Source organism: Acinonyx jubatus, chromosome D4 (assembly GCF_027475565.1).
Source record: "Acinonyx jubatus isolate Ajub_Pintada_27869175 chromosome D4, VMU_Ajub_asm_v1.0, whole genome shotgun sequence".
Taxonomy (NCBI): domain Eukaryota; kingdom Metazoa; phylum Chordata; class Mammalia; order Carnivora; family Felidae; genus Acinonyx; species Acinonyx jubatus.
The window spans coordinates 91,713,305-91,734,492 of record NC_069391.1 but is presented as its reverse complement, the minus strand read 5'-3'; the positions used below and the strand labels follow the sequence as shown (position 1 = coordinate 91,734,492).

General features: G+C 46.1%; 1 protein-coding gene across 3 annotated transcripts in view; it reads left to right on the top strand.

Moving 5' to 3' along the window:
• The first annotated feature begins 10,787 nt into the window (after positions 1-10,787).
• FAM120A (family with sequence similarity 120A) overlaps positions 10,788-21,188 on the top strand; it is a 95,781-nt gene continuing 85,380 nt past the window's right edge. Inside the window, exon 1 of one of the 3 annotated variants that reach the window (XM_053205415.1) lies at positions 10,788-11,325. In XM_053205415.1, coding sequence (XP_053061390.1) covers positions 10,852-11,325 — 474 coding nt within the window. In that variant the 5' untranslated portion in view covers positions 10,788-10,851. The remainder of the gene's footprint in view (positions 11,326-21,188) is intronic. The other 2 variants (XM_027041253.2, XM_027041252.2) reach the window with 2 other exon arrangements.

Genomic DNA, 21,188 nt, shown 5'->3' with positions numbered 1-21,188 from the left:
AGTTACAAACCATTATTACAATAACACTACCTTTTAAAGATGCCCCTGTATTTACTTTTATTGAGATCTTTGTTTCTCCATATGGCTTTGAGTTACTATCTAATACCATTTTGTTTCACCTTGCAGGACTCCCTCCAGCAGCTCCTGCAGGGCAGGTCTAATGGTCATAAACCATCTCAGCTTTTATTCTCTGGAAATGTCTTGATTTTCCCCTCATTTTTGAAGAATAGTTTTGCTGGATGTAGGAATCTTGGTTGATAGTATTTTTGAGCACTTTGAATATATTGGCCCACTGTCCTATGACCTCTACAATTTCTGATAAGAAATCTGCAGATAATCTTATTGGAGAACTTGTATGTTATGATTTCTCTTGATGCTTTCAAGTTTTTTTCTTTGTCTTTTTCTTTTGAGAGTTTGGTTATGTGTTTCAATGTGGGCCTGTAGCTTCATCTTACTTGGAGTTTGTTGAGCTCCTTGGATGTTTACATTCATGGCTTTCATTAAATTTGAGAAGTTTTCAGCCATTATTCAAATGTTCTCTCTGCCTCTTTCACTTTGCTTTCTGGGACTCCCACGATAAGTATGTGGCTACATTTTGTGTTATCCCATATTTCCTTTAGCTCCATTTCTTTCCTTCAATCTTTTTGCTTCCTGTTCCTCAGCCTGAATAATCTCCATTGTCCTATCTTCAAGTTCACTGATTTTTCCTTTTGCCTGCTCAAATCTATTTTTGAATATTGCTAGTGAATTTTCAATTTCAGTTATTGTACTTTTCAGCTTCAGAATTTCCCTTTTTAGGTTTTCTCTTTATAGATATGCCTATTTTGTTCACACCTTGTTTTCTTGATTTTCCCTACAACTTCCTTTAGTTCCTTGAACATATTAAGACAGTTGTTTTAAAGTATTCGTTTCATATATCTTATTAAGTTTATTTCAGGGGCAAATTGTCAAATTGTTTTTCCTTTGAATGGGCCACACTGTCCCAGTTCTTTGTATGCTTTGTGTGGATTTTGGTTAAACACTGGACTTTTGATTCTAATAATCTGGGAGTCTGGTAATCAAGTTTTCCCCTTCCCCCAGGGTTTGCTGGGTTGTTTGTTTGTTATTGTTTTGGGGATTTTTGTTTTTGTTTGTTTGTTTGAGGTTGTCTCTGTGCAAAGGATCAGCCTGAGGTATAAATATAATATCTTCTTAGGTCTTTTCTGAGCCTTTCCTTGGGCAAGTGCAATCATTTTTAAATTTTCTCTAGCCATGCAGTTATTTTTGAATATCCAATCTTTAAAGTCTGGCTCATGAAAGGGGAAAGGTGAAAATTGAAGGGGTCAGAAAAGAGCACTGGCCATTTAAATTTCCTGGAAGTCAGCTCAGCCAGAGGGGGAGGGGCTTGTAATGGGGGAATCATGAGGGGTATGGGGAGGGGTGCAGCAAAAGTGGCTACCTATCTTTTTGCATCAGAAGCAACAATCAGCAGTGAGAACACAGATCACCAATATTTGGAAGACGGCCCTTTTTGTCCACCCTCGCTCCTAGAGGCTGTATGTAAGCTGTTCCAAGAACATGCACACAGCTGCCTGCCATGTGGCTGGGGTGGGGATGGGGTAGCTGCTACTGTGTTAAGAGCTGAAATTGACCAAAATTAACCAAAATTTACCATCCAAGCCTTCCTCTGTAAGTTGCAATGCTTCACAACATTCCAGAATTCCAAAATAGTTACATCAGATTCTGCCAGTGCCATTTTTGTCTAGATGGGAGACTGATTCCTGGTGATCCCTACTCCACCATCTCCGTGGAATCATTATCTAGGTTAATTTTATCTTACTATTGAGGGAAGACCTTTTTTTCAGTCCTCTAGGTGATGACTTTGGAAGATGTGATTTTCCAATCTGTTGAGAACAGGCACTACTTCTGGTTTCGTGTGAACCTCAGGTACTCTACCCTCCCACCCTTCCCAAAGTTTTTTCCTCTGCCTTGGGTAGCTTGCTCACATGCATGCACTAGTCAATTCTCAGCTGAATATTTCAAGATGATCATCTGCAGATCTCTCTTTACAGCATTCCTCTCTCCAGTATTCTACCCTGAGAATTCAAGCCACTTTGTCCAACTCAGATTCCCAGTTCTTCCCCTCAACTTGAGGAGGCTACCAGGCTCTGTGGGTTCCCTTACTTATATCATGGCCCAGAAACTTCCACCAGGGCAGTGAACTAAGTCAATTGTAGGGCTCACTCCCTTTGTTCTTCATTTTTCAAAGATCTCTGTTCATCATTGACTAATGTTCAATGTCATAAGAACAATTATCCCCCTTACTTTGCTCAGTTTTTTTGGTTGTTGTTGTTTCAGGTGGGAGGATAGTCAGTTCCTATTACTACATCTTGGCTGATAGTGAGGCTGAAGGTCTAATTTGAAATTAGTATCTTCCTCACATGATCTCTTAGGACATATTCTTTGATTTCTCCATTGGTACTAATCAATATCTTTCCCAAAGGTTGGCTTTGGTCAGTCTAACTTTAAGAAAAGGGAAGTGAGATTTAGATAAGGTGATGAGTGTTCTAGAAATCAACGCTGAAATCACAAACCGGGGGCTCGAGGGCAGAATCCAGCCCACAGCCTATTTTGCTTCGCTTAAGCAGTATTTTTTAAATGGGATAATTGTAAATAAAGATCTGGATTTCTGGCTTTCCTGAAAAATGTGAAGTCTGGCAATGCTGGCTCAATAGTCCTTTAAGGTTTTTAAAGTTTGCGCATGCACCTCTGCAGGCGCTGGAGAAATTATCGAACACCATGTAGGCATTAAAAAGAATTAGAGGGGTGCCTGGGTGGCTCAGTAGGTTAAGCATCTGACTTCAGCTCAGGTCATGATCTGGCAGTTCGTGAGTTCAAGCCCTGCATCGGGCTCTGCGCTGACAGCTCAGAGCCTGGAGCCTGCTTCAGATTCTGTGTCTCCCTCTTTGCCCCTCCCCTACTCACACTCTGTCTCTCTCTCTCTCTCTCTCTCAAAAATAAATAAACGTTAAAAAAAATATTTCTTGGTAATAAAAGTTATCTTTATCTTTTATCTTTTATAGTAGACTGTGAACTTTTGGAGAGGAAGATAGAAATCTGAGTCACAACATGTACTTGACAAATATAAAAAATATGAATGCTTAATAAGCATCTACCTAATGGTTAAATTCTTAAAAGTTAACTTTATTTACCATAGGATTGCTAGACTTCTAGGTCATAGAAATGTCATGGAAAAATAGCATATGTTTATAGCTGTAAGGAGTTCATGATGTTTCTTAGGAGATCTTTGTGAAAAAATACAGATACTAGTTTCTTAATTAAGTGAATCATGGTGAGTTAAATAAATTAAAAAAAAAAAAAAGACAGATGAATCAAATTTAGACCTGGCCAGTTCCTTACACATGTGGCTCAGCAGTGATGCAGCATATAATTTCACTTAAGATTTAGAAGGCATGGCTTTATAGTAACTGTGTCTTTTAAGGACAGGGTATAGGAAAGGTCTTATCATGTATGTCATGAACACTTGTCTATTTTTGATATTCAGCATTACTTTTCCCTTCCTAAGGTACATAGATGTCTTTCTCAGAAGTTGTATATAGTTTTGGTGAGATGATCAATCCAGGTATACGCTTCTTCGTATTAAAATCAAAGGAGCCATATTCTTTTTGCTGTGAGGCTGGAGACATTTGGTCTATTCAACTCTTTTTTTTTTTTTGTTTTTCCTATGATTTTGAATCTTAAGCAAGTGACTACAGGACAAGGGAATATTGGAGTTCATTATGTTACCTTCAGTGCCTCAAATGTATTTTTACATGACTAGTGCTTGCCATCCCTCATTTCTGCCCACTTCTAATCCTGGTTCCCCAACTTTTGTAAATTGATTTCTACTTTTTAAAAAATGTTTTATTTATTTTTGAGACAGAGAGATACAGAGCATGAGTGGGAGAGGGGCAGAGAGAGGGAGACACAGAATCCTTAGCAGGCTCCAGGCTCTGAGCTATCAGCACAGAGCCTGATGCAGGGCTCAAACCCACAATCTGTGAGATCATGACCTGAGCCAAAGGTGGATGCTTAACCAACTGAGCCACCCAGGTGCCCCTATAAATTGATTTCTGAGTCCTTAATATCTGTATAGTAAATGCCATTTTGCTTATATTAGAGGGAGTTGTTTCAGTTGCTTGTAACATAAGAGCCCAAACCCTACAGTGTAATATGCTATCTTGCCTGTCCAGTTGACCAGGCTGTGTAGTTGGCTACAAGTCAATGTGAGCAACGTGGGAAAGAAGTCTGCTACAATGGTTAACACAGGCTTGGGCTGCATTCACAGACCTACCCAGATCTCAGGAAGTCAGTCTTGATGTACACTGTGCCGATCAGGCAACAACTTGGGTATCTGGTGTGAGCAAATATTCCTAAGACTACTGACACACTGGAAAGGCATATCTTATGTATGTCCTAGGTGGTAAGAGCTCTACAAACTATGTGATAGAAATAGTGTGGGCTGAAAAATTGAAAATGCAGGGTAGGAGCGTTATAATTTCTATATTTCTGCAAGTGCTAGCCATCCATCAGAGCTGAAGAGATTTTTTTTAGGAGAAGGCAATTTGTAAACTATAAAGCATTGTGCAAATGTGTTGTTACGTTGAAGTATTACTAAGTAACTTATTGAACAAATTAAATGTAAGCCAATACGATGCAAGGCTGATGCAATTGCTCAGCTCTTTAGGAATTAAGATCTTTCGATATAGTAGCCACTAGCCACTTGTAGCTATTTAATAAGAATTAGGTGAAATTAGAAATTTAGTTCCTTGGGTTTCCTGGGTGGCTCAGTCAGTTAAACATCTGACTCTTAATTTCGGCTCAGGTCATGAGCTCGTGGTTTGTGAGTTGAAATCCCACATTGGGCTCTGTGCTCATGGTGTGCAGCCTGCTTGGGATTCTCTCTCTCTCCATCTCTTCCCCTTCCCCACTTGTGCATACTCTCTCTCTCAAAATAAATAAACTTAAAAAAATTTAGTTCCTCAGTTGTACACATCAAGTGCTCACTAATTACATATAGCTAGCAGTTACCACATTGGACAGGATAGCTCATTTTTCCTCTATTACAGAAAGTTCTATTGGACAGTACATCTCAAGAAAAACAAATGCTAGGATAAGATTACTGAGTCTATCGTCTCCTATTTTAATGGCATGGAATAGTTTATTTTGAAATATAGTGTTTCCGGGTTTGACAAAACTGGAAGTATCTGTACTGAAATCCTTACTCCCAGTTGCACTGACGTGGAGATGGATGCCCTGGCCCTTCAGCCAGGGCTGGGGCTGCCTGTACCCCCATCTGGGACTTGCTGCAGAGAGGGATGGGAGGAGGCAGTGGTGAATAGAGAAAGAGCAGCTGTTTCTTGCTTTCAGCTCTTTCCCAGGCTCAGGCTACTGCTCCACCCTGAAGGCATCTGCATTTAAGGCAGAACTGTCTCCCTGCATTCCCCAGGCACTTGTGCTCTGCAGCTCAGCAGGCAACCCTGACCTCTTCCTTTGGCAGCAGAGTCTGTGCAGGGACCTTGGGCTCAGTTTCCAGAGAATGACTGTGTGTTCCTGTGTTCGAGGCTACAGAGTCTCTGGAGGCAGTGAGGTTCGTGTGTTCCAGCCTGGTCAGGCCTGTTCTTCATACTCTGGTGTGAGAGAAGTGTTCCTTTCAGAAACATTTTGTATGGTTTGAACAAATGTAACAGATCATTTAATGATTATAACTAGTCTCTAAATAATTACATCTTCAAATGGTTTTGTACTTAAGAATGGAAATTCTTAGTTTAAAAAAATAAACTTCTCATTTTGATGTATATCATGCTGGGAAATAAAATTTAGTTTACAAAAAAAAATATCATAATTTTGAAGATTCCATCAGGCAGTATTTAAGGGATGACTATTAAGGTCTTCTATCCAAATAAGAGAGACTATATGCCCAACCGAGTACTGTCTTCCAAAGCATCCCTTGGATGTTTGTCCCCTTTTCCTCAGCAGCTCCCAGTGGTGAGGGTGGGAGTAAAGACAATTTGATGCCAGAGTGTCCCATGTCAGTAAGGACGGACGTCTGGAGAAAGAGGTCTTTGATGCCCGGGAAGTGTTGGGAAGGTGGCTGGACATTCCCACAAGTGGTGGAGAAAGGACACAGGCAATCAGTCCTTTGCAGACTTCAGAAAGAATGGACACCAACAATTGTAGATTTTCCTGGGAAGGGAAAATTGTGGTGATAAGGAGTGCAGTAGCCCTTCAGCTAAAATGGTCACCAACCGGGGGTGCCTGGGTGGCTCAGTTGGTTGAGCGTCTGACTTCAGCTCAGGTCATGATCTCACAGCTCGTTGAGTTCGAGCCTTGTGTCCGGCTCTGTGCTGACAGCTCAGAACCTGGAGCCTGCTTTGGATTCCGTGTCTCCCTCTCTCTCTGCCCCTCCCCCACATGCACTCTGTCTCTCTCTGCCTCTCAGAAATAAAGAAAATAAAAAAAAATTAAAAAAAGTCACCAACCGATGATGTAAAATGTTTCTTGCCATGCATTTGAGAACTTCCACTACACTTGAAGAGTGCTAGAAATGTGAATTTATAGAAATCTGTTTATATTTTCCCATTAACTTACAATTAAAACATTTTTTTTGACATTTATTTATTTTTGAGAGACAGAGACAGAGCACAAGTAGGGAAGGGGCGGGGAGGAGGGGGAGGGCGGACACAGAAACCAAAGCAGGCTCCAGGCTCTGAGCTGTCAGCACAGAGCCGATGCGGGGCTCGAACCCACAAACTGCCAGATCATGACCCGAACCAAAGTCAGATGCTCAACTGACTGAGCCACCCAGGCACCTGACTTATAATTTAAAACTATAATTGTATATGCCTGTTTAAAAAATTATGGTTGAAAGAGAAAATAAATTCACACCTGTGAATAGGACTTTTAATCCATATAACTAAAAACAAAAAGCACTTTCTAATTCCAGAATACTAAAACAACAACAACAAAATCTTCAAGACTGTAGATATATGTGTGTGTGTGTGTGTGTGTGTGTGTGTATGTGCGCGCGCACTTCCAGGTCATTTAAGTTGACAACAGATTAGAGCCTTAGTACTAGGTAAACATTACAGGTTCAAATCCCAAGCAGGGATTAATTTGTTTTCTGCCCAGGTCACGGATTCCATGCTTAGCTGTTCCAGCCTGCTGTTCTCCCAGTATATGCTAGTGATTATACGAGTGGGCGCAGAGTCAACTTTCACCTTCCTTGAAGCAGTGAAAACTTACCTTTTATTGCTGGTGGACAGAAGCCTCAACTAGGTAGATTATTAATTACAGGTGTTATTCTACTATAAAGCACTTTACTTTGGAAAGGATCATGTAAATAAGACAGACAATATTTTCCTACTTTACGCTGTAGATGAATTGATCAATAATGAATTGGCTGAAACAGGAAAGAGCTGAACATAAGTATTTGTCATTGATTTTCCATGCATTGATAATTTTGCACACCATGGGCTCTTTATCTATTAATCACAACTTTTTTCTGAGATTTCATTTTGTAATTTTTGTGAGGCATAGGGCCTTGTCCTTTTTAGCGTTGTTTGTTTTTTCCGATTTTTCCCTCACTTATATGGCAATCTCCTGGTGAAATTAAAAGTTTTATCGTGTGGGGTCTAAGTGAATTGTCCAAAGATAAAGTGGTCGGAAATGAAAGTCCCCAATCATAAGTTGTCATGTGCTGTGAACCCAAGAATATATTATAATTTTTTACTAAATTTTAATTACAGATAATTTACTGTAAAAGTAATGATATTCAAAAAATTTAACTGCAACCAACCCCCAAATCTGAGTTGAGGATGCAGATTACATAAAAGATATGTCAGCCAAACATTTTAACAGCTGCTAATAATGTTAGTCAAAAAGAGAAAAAATTAGTTTTTTAAAAGGTGAACACATAAATAGGGCAAGTAAGCATAATGAATTTTATATTTTATACTTATGAAAGTGAATTTTAAAGTTTCAAAAAGTAAAATAACTTGTCCATGTTCTCAAGCATAAAGTCTATATAATTATAGTTACGCAAAAGTATTAAATATAAAAGCCAACATTTACAGAGCATTTGCTGTGTGGTAAGCACACAGATTATCTCATTTAATCCTATAACAATCTGAGAGGTAACGACTATTAACATCTTCATTTTACAGATGATAAAAACCGAGGTTTAAAAAGGTTGAGTAATTTGCACAAGGTCACAGAGCTGGAGGAGACAGATGTGGCAGTCTGACTGCAGAATCCTAGTACTTCACACTGTCTTAAGGTGAAAAAAACTTATTCCCTGAATCCCAGATACTGGCACTAAAGCATTTAAAAAATCAAAAGCAGGGGCACCTGGGTGGCTGAGTTGGTTAAGCAGCTGACTTACTGCCCAGCTGGTGAGATCGCTGACAGCCCAGAGTCCGCTTGGAATTCTAGCTTTCTCCTGCCTCTCGCTGCCCCTCCCCCACTCGCACCGTTTCTCTCTCTCTCTCTCTCTCTCAAAATAAATAAACTTAAAAAAAAAAGGTTGTCTTTATTTATTTTTTTAATGATTATTTATTTTTGAGAGAGAGAAAGAGACAGAGTACAAGCAGGGGAGGGGCAGAGAGAGAGGGAGGCACAGAATCCAAAGCAGGCTCCAGGCTCTGAGCTGTCAGCACAGAGCCCGACGCGGGGCTCCAACTCAGGAACTGTGAGATCATGATCCTGAGCCGAAGTCCGACGGTTAACCGACTGAGCCACCCGGGTGCCCCTAAAAAAAAAAGGTTGTCTTTAAAAAACTAAATAATTAAAAGCAAGCATGTTTAAAAAATAAGGGCAGTACATAGTGAAGGTAAACATGGAATGCAGTGCTATAAATGAAAATACAATGAGTGATTGAAACTATCAACCTTGTGAGCCTGCAGTGGGTTACAGAAGGAAATGTGGCTGCTTCTGGGGTGTCAGTATTTAATGTGGCCTTAAATGGCTAACTGCATTTCTAAATAACAGCAATCCTGGCTTCAGCACTAATTTAGTGCATGGGTAAGTGGCTTAGCTTGCACAGTCTGTTTTTTAAAAATTAAACGTTTTTATCAAGATACTAAGAACATTTTACTTATGTATATATCACACTGGCTTGTATTTGAGGTGAAGTTATAAGAAAAGAAATGAAAAAAATCCCACTTGCCTTTTCGGGGACAGAGAGTATGGGGGCTTCTTGGAGCCGCATGGGCGCAGGCTCCATCTGCTCTGCACCTGCTGTCTGGGCTCGCTCCTCTACGGAGGTTTCTTCAGAAAAAGAACAGATGGGAGGGCTGGAGGTAAGTAAAAATGCCACTTTCAAACCCTTAAGAGTTCTGAGTTTCCAAATGCTTCATTCTGCAAGACATTAATCTGTTTTTTAAAATGTTTTATTGCAGCGCATATGCTTACAGCGTTAACCTCATTTCACAAGCAATTGCGACAGAGATCTGGAGCAGAAATCACGAAAGGATCTCCTTCCAGAAGATGCTCCCAAAGCGACCGGGGTTTAAACCGCTGTTCTTGCGAGGGGCCGCCCAGCCTCTGGGAAGCCAGGAGGTTCGCAGTTGGCACCAACTAGAAAGGAGGCACTTGGGGCGCTGTGACGGACGTGTCCCCGCTCAGGGGTCATCAGTGGTCACCTGGCACTAAGCCGCGGGGCTACACTTGACCTGCGAGTCTGGCGTTCAAAGCGGCTCCTCGGTGGGTGGGCGGGGTCTGAACCGCCTGCCCCTCCCCCCGCCCCTTCCCCTTCCCCCCCCCCCACCCCCAGCCCGCTCTCCCCGAGAGGCCGGGGTCCGAGGCCACTCCGGTCGTCAACCGCATCTGCAGGGTCCTGTCCCTCGCTAACCAAAGATGGAGGGAGCCCGTCCCTCCAGCCAGCGCACACGCAGGAGCGCAGCGACCTGGTTGCTCCCTCCACCCTGGACACAGCCACCTGCTGCTCCTCGCTCACCCCGACCCCCAAGCTCTCACCCGCCTGCCCCCTTTCCCTCCGCAGTCACCGGCCACAGCGCTGGTTTCGCCTCGGGGTGACAGCTCTCAGGGACCGGACGGGGTCTCCTCAGGGTGACGGGACCCGCGAATGGGGACGGGGGTCTCCTCAGAATGACTGGACCCGGGGACGAGGACTGGGTTTCCTCAGAACGATGAGACAAGCGGACAGGGGTCTCCTCAGAATGACGAGACCCGGGGACGGGGTCTCCTTACAATGACGGGGCCCGCGGAGGAGGACTGGGTCTTCTCGGGCCCGCGGACGGGGGTTTCCTCGGAGTGACGGGACAAGCGGACGGGGGCGGAGGTCTCCTCTGAGTGACGGGACCCGCGCGCCCCGGGACGGGGTTTCCTCAGAACGACGGGACCCGCGGCGGCGGCCGCGAGGCCTCCGGGGCGCCCCCTCCCCCCGGGCAGGCCGCGCGCCCCTCCCCGCGGGCCGCCCTCCGCCGCGCGGCCGGGATCCGGGCTGGGTTCGGGCCCCGCAGGCCGCGGCGCCGCCTCTTCCGCCCTCCGCCGGCCCGCGTGCGTCAGCCTGCGCCGCCCCGCCCCGCCGCCGCCGCCGCCGCCGCCGCCGCCGCCGCCGCCGCCGCCCGCGCGAGGCCGCCTCAGCCTGGCCCGGGCCTCGAGCGGCGCACGGCGCAGGTCCCTCCCGCCATGGCCCTGGGAGGCGGCAGCACATGGCGGCCGCAGCGGCCATGAGCGCGCCCGCGGCCCGCCCCGGCCCCCCCTAGAGCCCGCCGCCGCCCCGGCCGCGCCACGGCCCCGCCGCCCCCGGCCCCGCCGCCCCGCCGCCCCGCGCCCGCCGCCGCCGCCGCCATGGGCGTGCAGGGCTTCCAGGACTACATCGAGAAGCACTGCCCGAGCGCCGTGGTGCCGGTGGAGCTGCAGAAGCTGGCCCGGGGCAGCCTGGTGGGCGGCGGGCGGCAGCGGCCCCCGCACACGCCGCTGCGCCTGCTGGTGGACGCCGACAACTGCCTGCACCGCCTGTACGGCGGCTTCTACACCGACTGGGTGAGCGGCGGCCAGTGGAACCACATGCTCGGCTACCTGGCCGCGCTGGCCAAGGCCTGCTTCGGCGGCAACATCGAGCTCTTCGTCTTCTTCAACGGCGCGCTCGAGAAGGCGCGGCTGCACGAGTGGGTCAAGCGGCAGGGCAACGAGCGCCAGACGGCGCAGCAGATCGTCAGCCATGTCCAGAACAAGGGCACCCCGCCGCCCAAGGTCTGGTTCCTGCCGCCGGTCTGCATGGCGCACTGCATCCGCCTGGCGCTCATCCGCTTCCACGTCAAGGTGCGGCCCGCGGGGGCCGGGGCCGGGGCCGGGGTCGCCGCCCCCCCCCCCCCGGGATGGGGGGAGGGGCGGGAGCAGGCCGCAGGCCGGGCGAGTCCGGGGTCGGAGGGCGCGGGGGCGCAAGATGGACGCGCGGCCTGGCGCCCGGCGGGCGGGGGAGCCCGGAGCCCCGGCCGCGCCGCGGGCTTGCGAGGTGCGGCCACCCCCCCACTCCGGGCGCGACGTTCGTCTCGCGGGTGACCGTGCTCGCGCAGCAACAGGTTTTCGGTGCGAGCGAGTGGGCTGCGCGGCCACGCGAGGGGGTCCCGGCGGGGTTGTGCAAGCCGCCCGCTGCTGTCACACGGCGTCCTAGCCGGGGACAGCCTGCCCGGGTCCTGCCGAGGTGCACCGCTTTCGAGAGAGGACACGCGCCTTGGGTCCGGGTTCCCTCCGAGACGACACTTTTGAGAGAAATTGTCCGAGTTTTGTGTGCGCCAGATTTCAAAGAATTGTGAGATCTGACATGACGGAATCTCGTCAGTTCTGGGACTTACAGTCTTGGGTTTTGAGCATCTGTTGCGAAAGGTGTAGCGGCAAGAGTTAGGGCGAAGGGGAATGGGAACCCCATTTCCAGGGATGATGTCTCCGCACGGGGGGCCTCGGCCACTTTGGGCCGGGCACCCCGGTAATCAGAGCTTCTGCTGTCCCTTTGGCAGAGGGCTCCACGCTGCACCCGGGCCAAGGGCAGCTTCGGGACCCAGCAGCCACTGCAGAGATAACATGCAAATCAATGACCCTAGGCTTCGTTTGGATTGCTTCCTCGTTCATTGCTTTTTGTAAAAAAACTGGGGGGCTGTTTTGGTTTTCTGGCTCTTGCCACCGTGTCTGTCTTACAACTTGTTTGTGTTGCCATTATTTCTGCTTGCAACCGCTTGAGCCCAAAGTTTTCTGAAATTCAGTCTTCCTGACTGCCTGAGTGGAGATGGTGGTGGGGAAGCCTAAAGTGATAGCGGAAGTCCCACCCCAATCCTGTTGCAATTGGTGACGGGGTTTGCGAGTCTGCGGGTCGAGGCGGCTGGGAGATCAGGGATTGGTGTGTGGGCCTGGCAGAGACACAGCCAGCGTCCCCTGGGAGTTTGGGTGAGAGCCTAGGGCTGCTGGCATTTTCTGCCCTGGAGCCCGGGCTCAGGGAAGTAAGGCAGCCTGGACTCCCGGCCGAGATCCACCTCCTGAATATGTCGGAGAGGTATTCGGAGAGGAAACTAGCGCTGAAAAGACAGGATGAGCTTTTGGTCAGACGACTTTCAAATATTAGGAAGGATTGGGTTCGGTGTGTCTATCTTTGAGAGAGTTGCTGAATTCTTTATTTGACTGTAAAAAAGTTTATCTTTGCATCCCTGTGAATGTGTGGCTTGCCTACTAGGTGCTCAGAAGTTTGACCAATGTGTGAATGTTTGGAAACTAGATTTAAGATAATTTCTTCCACTTAGCTTTCCAGAAACAAGAGGATATTTTTTGCTTTAGTTAAGCTTTTGATTCCCAATATAGAAGCATAGTATAGTGTTGGTTGCTCAGGTTAGTACAATAATAACTCAATTACCTGGAGGCCGCTTGACCTGGCAGTCTCACCGTTTTGGAAGGCGTCTAAGAAATTTAGCTACTAGAAATTTCTCAGCAGCCAAACAAGAGGTCAGGAAGTTTTGGTACTGTGACCCCCCCCCCCCCCAAAAAAAAACCCCACAAAAAACAAAACCAAAGCTTTCTCTTTCTTCACCGGAGAAGCAAATCTTCTCCTTATAGACTGCCCTCTTCTTTTCAGATGTGGTTCTGATAAGCTTGGTTATCTGTTTCTAAGGTCAGCGTGAGAAAAGGGTGTAGAGAAAAGTCTGCCAGAGGCAGGAGCACCATTAATAGCAAGAAGTGACACTTCAGAAGGGAGAAGATTAAAAAAAGCCATAAAAACCAGACATAATTCTGGGGCTACTTTGGAATAAGGAGAACAATTTTATGTATTTGAGGAGCCCCTGAGGGTTCTCTTAAGAGAATGGAGCGATGTGTACCATTTTTAAAAGATGCCCATTAAAATGGTTAAGTAAATTAAAAGCATGAGAATATATCACTGTATACCTGTTAGAATGGCTAAAATAAGCCATACAAACACTACTAAGTGCTGGCAAGAATGCTGAGCCTCTGGAAGCAGTTCACGTGGCTGGTGGGCATGCATGCGGGCGCACCACCCTGGAAAACAGCTCCGCGGTTAATGTTAAATATACATTCACCCTGCGACCCAGCAGTCCCTCTCCTGGGTAATTAACCTAAGGAAACTTTTGTTCATGCAGGAACCCTACTTTGGTGTTCCTGGCAGTTTTATTCATCATAGCTAGTGCTGGAAACAAACGAAATATCCTCTAGTGGGTGACGAAACAAACTGGTCCTTCCATAGGGTGCAGTCTTCCTCACCAATGAGAGGGAGGAAGTATTGGTACAGATACAGACAACTACTGGGGTGAATCTCTAAGAATTTATGCTGAGTGAAAGAAGGCAGGCTCAAAAGGTGTGATTCTCTTTCTATGACATTCCCCTGAAGATGAGGCTGCATTGATGGGGACCAGATTAATGGTTGCCCAGGGGGGTGGGGTTGGAGTCGGGCGTGGACATAAAGGGACAGCAGGAGCTTTTTGGGGTGATGGAACTTTTCTGTACCCTGATGGTGGTGGCAGTTACGAATTTTAAAACATACGGCTACACACCAGAAGTACGTAAAAGTTCATTTTACTGTATGATAACCGCAATTTTTTTCTATGTAAATTATATAAAATTGACAAAAGAATTGATGTAAAATCTCACTCTATATAATGTTGGGCACATGAGGCACATGTCTTATAAAAATCTGCCATCTTGTTGGCCTCCTCTAGGCTTTTGTAAACTGGCAGAAAGGCTTAATTTCCTGTCCGTTTTGCTTACAGAAAACTTTTTTGACTTAGAAGACTATGTCTTTGATAGAGTAATAATTGTAATTTTTTTTGTACAGTAACAATTACATATTTTTAACCATTAGAAGTTGGCGTATGAATCGGCTAATTTTGTTGAGGTCTTTGAACTGCCTGGCCTGAACTTGGCTTCTGCTAGGTACTGGGAGTGTTTCCTCTTGTGTAGTTTGAGTCATCACAACCTTTGAAACTTCAGTGAGGGACTGATTTATTTAAAAATCTTGGTGGCATTAAATCCCTAGACCTTTTCTCAGTGATCCTGCTGCAAGACTGGAGTCGGTGTGCAGGTTTAAAATGAAAACCTTCAGATCTTACCCTGAGTCGGGGCTCTAGCGTGTTTACTTAGAGCCGACATAAGAAAGCCGAGCTGCTGTTTTACGACAGTGGAAGTCTGTGAGTGAGATTCGGCTGTGACTTGAGATTTGGGGGATGACAATCCCTATCCTGGCGTACCTGGTGGGACAGGGACCCACTTGGGGACAGGGACCGACTTGTCGGGTGCCTGCCCTTGCTGGGCCCTTTCACAGAAGCTATCTCATTTGGCCTGCGCAGGGTTTTGTTACTCATTTTGTATGGAAAGAGACAGAATTGCTGAGTAGGCGACATCAGGGGACAAGTAACCAGTAACTTTCTCAAGAGGGAAGTGCGGAGTTGAAGGCAAAGTTCAGTTTCTTTGTGTAAGAATGCCTCGGGGGTGTGCCTGCCTGCAGTTCACTCCCAGGTCAGATCCCATAGCACAGCGCCTCTGCTCTGTTTTCCAGCCACTGTGGGAGTGGGAGCGGGAGCGGCAGGGTTTCTGCCCAGGCACGCTAAAAACCAGCAATACACCTTGTTCTCAAGGACCTCAAATTGACCAGGCAATACTTAGGTTCAAAATTGACCACATCACAAGTAAAACCAGTCATCCTTTTAAAATCCTTAGTTTAAAATATTTATTTTCTTCCATTGTACGGGTTTTAGGCTGGCTTATCTCAGCCTGAGGTCTTCAAGGTTCATCCATGTTGTCATGTTGTGTCAGTTTCCCTCCTTTTTAAAGGCTGCGTAGTATTCTGTGGACCGTCCATTTGGTCTGCCCACAGAGGCTTGGGTTGCTTCCCGTTTTGTCTGTTGTGAATAATGAAGAATGCTGCAGTGAACTTGGGTGGGCAAGAATCTGACCGAGTCCCTGCTTTCAATTCTTTTGGAGAAGTGCCCAGAAGTGGAATTGGTCGTTGTATGGTGATTCTGTGTTTAATTTGTTGAGGAATTGCAATGCTGTTTTCCACAGCAGCTGCCTATGTATGTTTTATATTATACTTTGCACAATAATATACTACCAGTAGTTTCCATTTCTTGACATTATGATCACAGACTACATTATTCAGCTACTTGCTTTTTTTTTTATAAGGATGTAAAAAACTTTCCATGTCTGTATGGTTCTAATTCTTTTATTTTTTATTTTTTTAATGTTTATTTATTTTTGAGAGAGAGAGAGAGAGAGAGAGAGAGACAGAGTGTGAGTAGGGGAGGGGCAAAGAGGGAGACACAGAATCCGAAGCAGGCTCCAGGCTCCGAGCTGTCAGCACAGAGCCCGATGCAGGGCTTGAACTCACGAACTGCCCGATCATGACCTGAGCTGAAGTCAGATGCTTAACCTACTGAGCCACCCAGGCACCCCTCTAATTCTTTTTAATGCCTGCATGGTGTTCGATAATTTCTCCAGCGCCTGCAGAGGTGCATGCGCAAACTTTAAAAACCTTAAAGGACTATTGAGCCAGCATTGCCAGACTTCACATTTTTCAGGAAAGCCAGAAATCCAAATCTTTATTTACAATTATCCCATTTAAAAAATACTGCTTAAGCAAAGCAAAATAGGCTGTGGGCTGGATTCTGCCCTCGAGCCCCCGGTTTGTGATTTCAGCGTTGATTTCTAGAACACTCATCACCTTATCTAAATCTCGCTTCCCTTTTCTTAAAGTTAGACTGACCAAAGCCAACCTTTCCCCTCTGTCTGCCTTGTTTGAACCCTTTTCAGTCATCAAAGTGCTCCCGTTTCCTGGGGCTCCTGAAATAAGATAATAGTCTGGTCGTCTCCATTACATGTTCTTCCTTCTCATAATCCCAGCGTCGCCCCTTTGAGGGTACTGCTGTCCGTGTGCTCATGCGGCACCTGCCTGGTCCCGTGGCCTACACAGACCTGACGGACAGCTGGTGGTATGCGCTTGAGACCGAGTCTACCAAGCCCCATTCACACAGCTGACCACGCGCCCCCTGCCTCCTGTCCTTCACATCCAGTGGCCATTGTGTTTGTGTTTGTGCTTGCGCTTTAGCCACCCCAGAGCAGGACCCTGTACTTAGTGGGAAGCTTCACTGTTGACTTCAAATGTCGTCTCCCCTCTGCAGCCCGACCCCTTTTGAGCTGGTCTTCACTGTGTTTCTGTTCCACCCTTTGTGCACTTGGTCTGATGCTGCTTGTAGCCCTAGCTGGTTTGAGTCTCATGACTGTCCACTTCGAGGTTATGCTCCTTGCCTAGAGTCCCCCCCTGGTATTTTGAGCCCAGCCTGCCTGTCCCTCCACCAGCCCGGCCATCTTCCACGTGCCCCCCTCCCCCTCCCCCTCCTCCTCCTCCTCCTCCTTACTCTAGTACCGCCACCATGTTAACTCACCAAGTGGAGCCACTAGGCCCAACAGGTGCTTGTGCAAATGCATTGGTGGTTGTGAAACCAGATTATCATGGGTTTACCACTGTTCGGAAAAAAATGATATAGAATAATAAAATTGAGCAAAAAGTACAGTGCAAGACTTATACTAAGGGTAGATACTGTTTCATTCACCTGTGTCTGGGCAGTCGTCAGAGTCGCATCTGCATTGTGACCGGCCTCCCACACCTGTCACTTCACTGGTGGAACTCATCCTGCACACCATGTCGTGCCGCCTGTGGGCCCCTCAGGTCAGTCATTCCTGCCAACATCTTGAACAGACCATTAATCCAGGCTCTGTATTGAGGCTCAGACCCTCCTGTGATCTGAGCTCTTTCCACCTGCCTGCGTGGCTCCCGGTTCCTGTGTTGTGCTTCATCAGTGCTCCAGCCAGCCCACTCACTGCTTCCCCAGAAACGGCCTGCTTCCCTAGAAACGGCCTGCTTCCCCGCTCTTCTCGAGGTGCTCCTTCGTGTCTAACTGCCCACATCTGCTGGTTGGAATTTTGCTCATACTTTAAAGCCCATCTCAGGCACGACCTTCCTTCACAGAGCCTCTGATGTTCCCAGAGGTAGGCCAGGGACAAGTGCAGCGCCCTGCTTTCCTGTGTTCCACCTTGTTGTGGCTACCTGTGTGCGTATCCCCAGCTGTCAGCTCCTGGAGGGCTGGGACTCCGTTCAGTCCTGCGTGGGTTTAGTATGGGTGCCGAACTTTTTAGTCACATATTTGCTTTGTACTATTTATATAGACAGACAGATTTCATTATTTTCTTCTAACATCTGGATCAATGCCATTATGTAAGATTTATTTTCTCACCTTAAATTTCTGATAATCTCTTTTCTGACTGGTTCCCAGTGATGATTCTTCTTCCCTTTGGCAAATATTGAGTGCCTGTTACTGGCCAGGCATGGAGGAGTGACTACATAGGAAAGAAAGGAATCCTCCAAGGAACTTAGTCTACTGACAGGGGGCTTGTTCATGAAGACTTCTCAAGTGTCACCATCTTGAAATAAGGTAGATCGATCTGAGTTTCAACTTCATAAATTCTGAAACCTAAATTTTCATGTATTGGAGGGGCACGTGGGTAGCTCAGTCAGCTAAATGTCTGACTTTGGCTCAGGTTATGACCTCACGGTTCGTGACTTTGGCTCAGGTTATGACCGCACGTTGGGCTCTGTGCTGACAGCTCGGAGCCTGGAGCCTGCTTCGGAGGCTGTGTCTCCCTTTTTGCCTCTTCCCTGCTTGCGCTCTGTTTGTCTGTCTCTCAAAACAAATAAACATTAAAAAAAGTTAAAGTAAAAATTTTCATGTAATGTATTTTGGAGTAAGATTTTTAACGAGAGCAGGATTGCTAGGAGTTAGCTGGAGCTTGAGGAGATTAGTAACTAAACTAGTAGCTAACTAAACACCGAGGACAAATAATGTTGGTGTTTCTTTTTTTAAAATTTTAAAAAAATTATTAAATTTTTAAAAAGTTTATTTATTTATGAGAGAGAGACAGACAGACAGACAGCATGAGTTGGGGAGGGACAGAGAGAGAGGGAGACACAGAATCTGAAGGAGGCTCCAGGTTCTGAGCTGTCAGCCCAGAGCCTGATGGAGAGCTCGAACTCACAAACTGTGAGATCATGACCTGAGCTGGTGTCAGATCCTTGACTGACTGAGCCACCCAGGCACCCCAGTTTTTGAAGTTGATAAAGTTTAATTTACATGTTCGTTATGACATCCACACTCTTACTTGTTTTTTTAGTGGAGAAAGAAAACAGTTTTATCATTGGATAAGCGGTGGCATCAAGGCAATCTATTAAAGAGATCGCAACAAAAAAAAGAATCTCAGCCTGTCACATGGCCTGCAGCCACAGTCTGTGCTAATCGTGCGCTCTGATGTTACCATCTAAAGGAAAAGCAAAAGCTCTGTCTTTTGACAAGTAGGAAGTTACCTCTTGGAGCCAAGTGTCTAGGCTTCCTGAGAGATTGGGGAGATGGGACACAACCCTCCTCTTATTATTATATGTTTTTAATTTTATTTTTTTAATTGTGGTAAACTATAAAGTTGGTGTTTTGTTTTTTTTTTACCGTTTTAACTATTGTTAAATGTACAGTGCAGTGTCACAGAGCACGTTCACTGCTGTGCAACTGTCTTCATCACCCATCTCCAGAACTTCTCACTCTCCCAGACCTAACCTTGTCCCCACCAAACACTAACTTCTGTCCCCCACCCCCTCCCAGCCCCTGGCACCCACCACCTGCTCTCTGTCTCTGAATTTCACTGCTGTAAGGACCTCATGTAAGTGGAGTTGCCCAGTATTTGTCCTTTTATGACCAGCTTACTTCCCTGAGCATAGTGTCCTCAAGGCTCATCCATGTCATAGCAGGTGTCAGGATTTTATTCCTTTATAAGGCTGACTAATATTCCATTGTGTGTACACACCACATTCTCTTTATCTATTTATCTGTCGATGGACACACCTAGGTTGCTTTTGGCTATTGTGAATGATCCTGCTACGAAAACGGGTGTACAAATATCTGTTTGAGTTTCTGCTTTCAGTTCTTTGGGAATATGCCGGGGAGTGGAATTCCTGGATTGGAGGGTGGTTCTGTGTACAGGTTTTTGAGGAATGGTCCTGCTGTTTTCCATGGTAGCTGCGCTGTTTTACATTCCCACACCCAATGTGCGAGGCTTCAGTTTCTCCACATCCTCATCAATGCCTGCTTATTTATGGTTTTTTTTTTGTGACAGTAGCCATCCTAAATGGGTGTTGAATGGTATCTCATTGTGGTTTTGATTTGCATTTCCTTTATGATTAATGAAGTCGAGAATCTTTTCATGTGCCACTCCCTTATTTAAAAAATTTTTTTAATGTTTTATTTTATTTTATTTTTATTTTTTATTTTATTATTATTATTTTTTTTAATGTTTTATTTTATATTTGAGAGAGAGAGAGAGACACCATAAGCAGGGGAGGGGCAGAGAGAGGGAGACACAGAATCTGAAGCAGGCTCCAGGCTCTGAGCTGTCAGCACAGAGCCCGATGCGGGGCTCGAACCCACGAGCAGTGAGATCATGACCTGAGTCGAAGTCGACGCCCAACCAACTAAGCCACCCAGACGCCCCTCCACTCCCTTATTTTAAAAGAAATTATTTTTCCTGGCTTTTAAGACCACTGCAACCAATTCTTAGAGAATACAAAAGAGATGTGTAAAGTAAGAAGCTGTTCAGCTCTGATTCCAGATTTCATGATGGGAGAGACGTAGTTTTAGACATCTCTAATATATGTTATAGCTTTAAATTGCTCTTTAAACAACAATAAAAACCTTCCACCAAATCGGAGTTAACTTTTATGTCCTTGTTCCTGTGCTGGACTTGAGCAGGATCTCACCCACCAAGGACCTGGTTACTAGAGCTCAGATCAAGGTGTCGTTTTTGAAAAAACAAAAGAATTTAGGTGACTCATATCCTCTTATGTTCAGGTTAACTGACATCTTCTAAATCTCATAGGTGGCAGGAGGGTGTGTCGCATTCTTCCCTAAGCTGGCGTAAAACCATTCTAAACAAAGACCTCACACAGTATTTTTTTTTCTTTATATCAGAAGATCTATTTAAGACAACTCACTGTGTTTCAGGTCCCATATGTTTGAAAAGTGTGAAGAAGCCCATCCTTTCTCACACAGCTTTCTTAAAGACAAATGGTAGCGGACTTTTATCAGCACTTATTGATGAATGACTGAGCTGTTTACAGGTAGTAGCTCATTAACTGTCGCTGCTGCCCTGTGAGGTAGGGAGGGCATGATTTGCAGATCAAGAAGGGAAAGTGCAGGAAGTGTTAGAGCAGTGGGGCTCACCCACCTGGCGCCAGAGACAGAAACCTTCCTGTGCCAAGCGCCTTGACCCTGGAGATTAGGAGTATGTAGCAGTGTGAGCTCGTCATCTGACGGGACCGTCCCCATAGCTGTTGTCAGCATTAATAAGTAGCTATACTCTCAGAGTAAGCTTGGGGAACTTTTTGGTAAGCATTTCTTGTGAAAATACAGAGTTCTAATGGACATGCCTTTTTTAATGACACGCATGAGATGAGAAGATTCACCTGGGGTTCGGACGCTGGAACACAGCCTCGTCAAGTCACCGAGGCTCAGTGCAGTGTCCCTCATTGGGACCAGCGGTGGGCATTTTGCCAGCTGCTGAGGCTCTTCCACCCCGATGGTATGTGTTTCTGG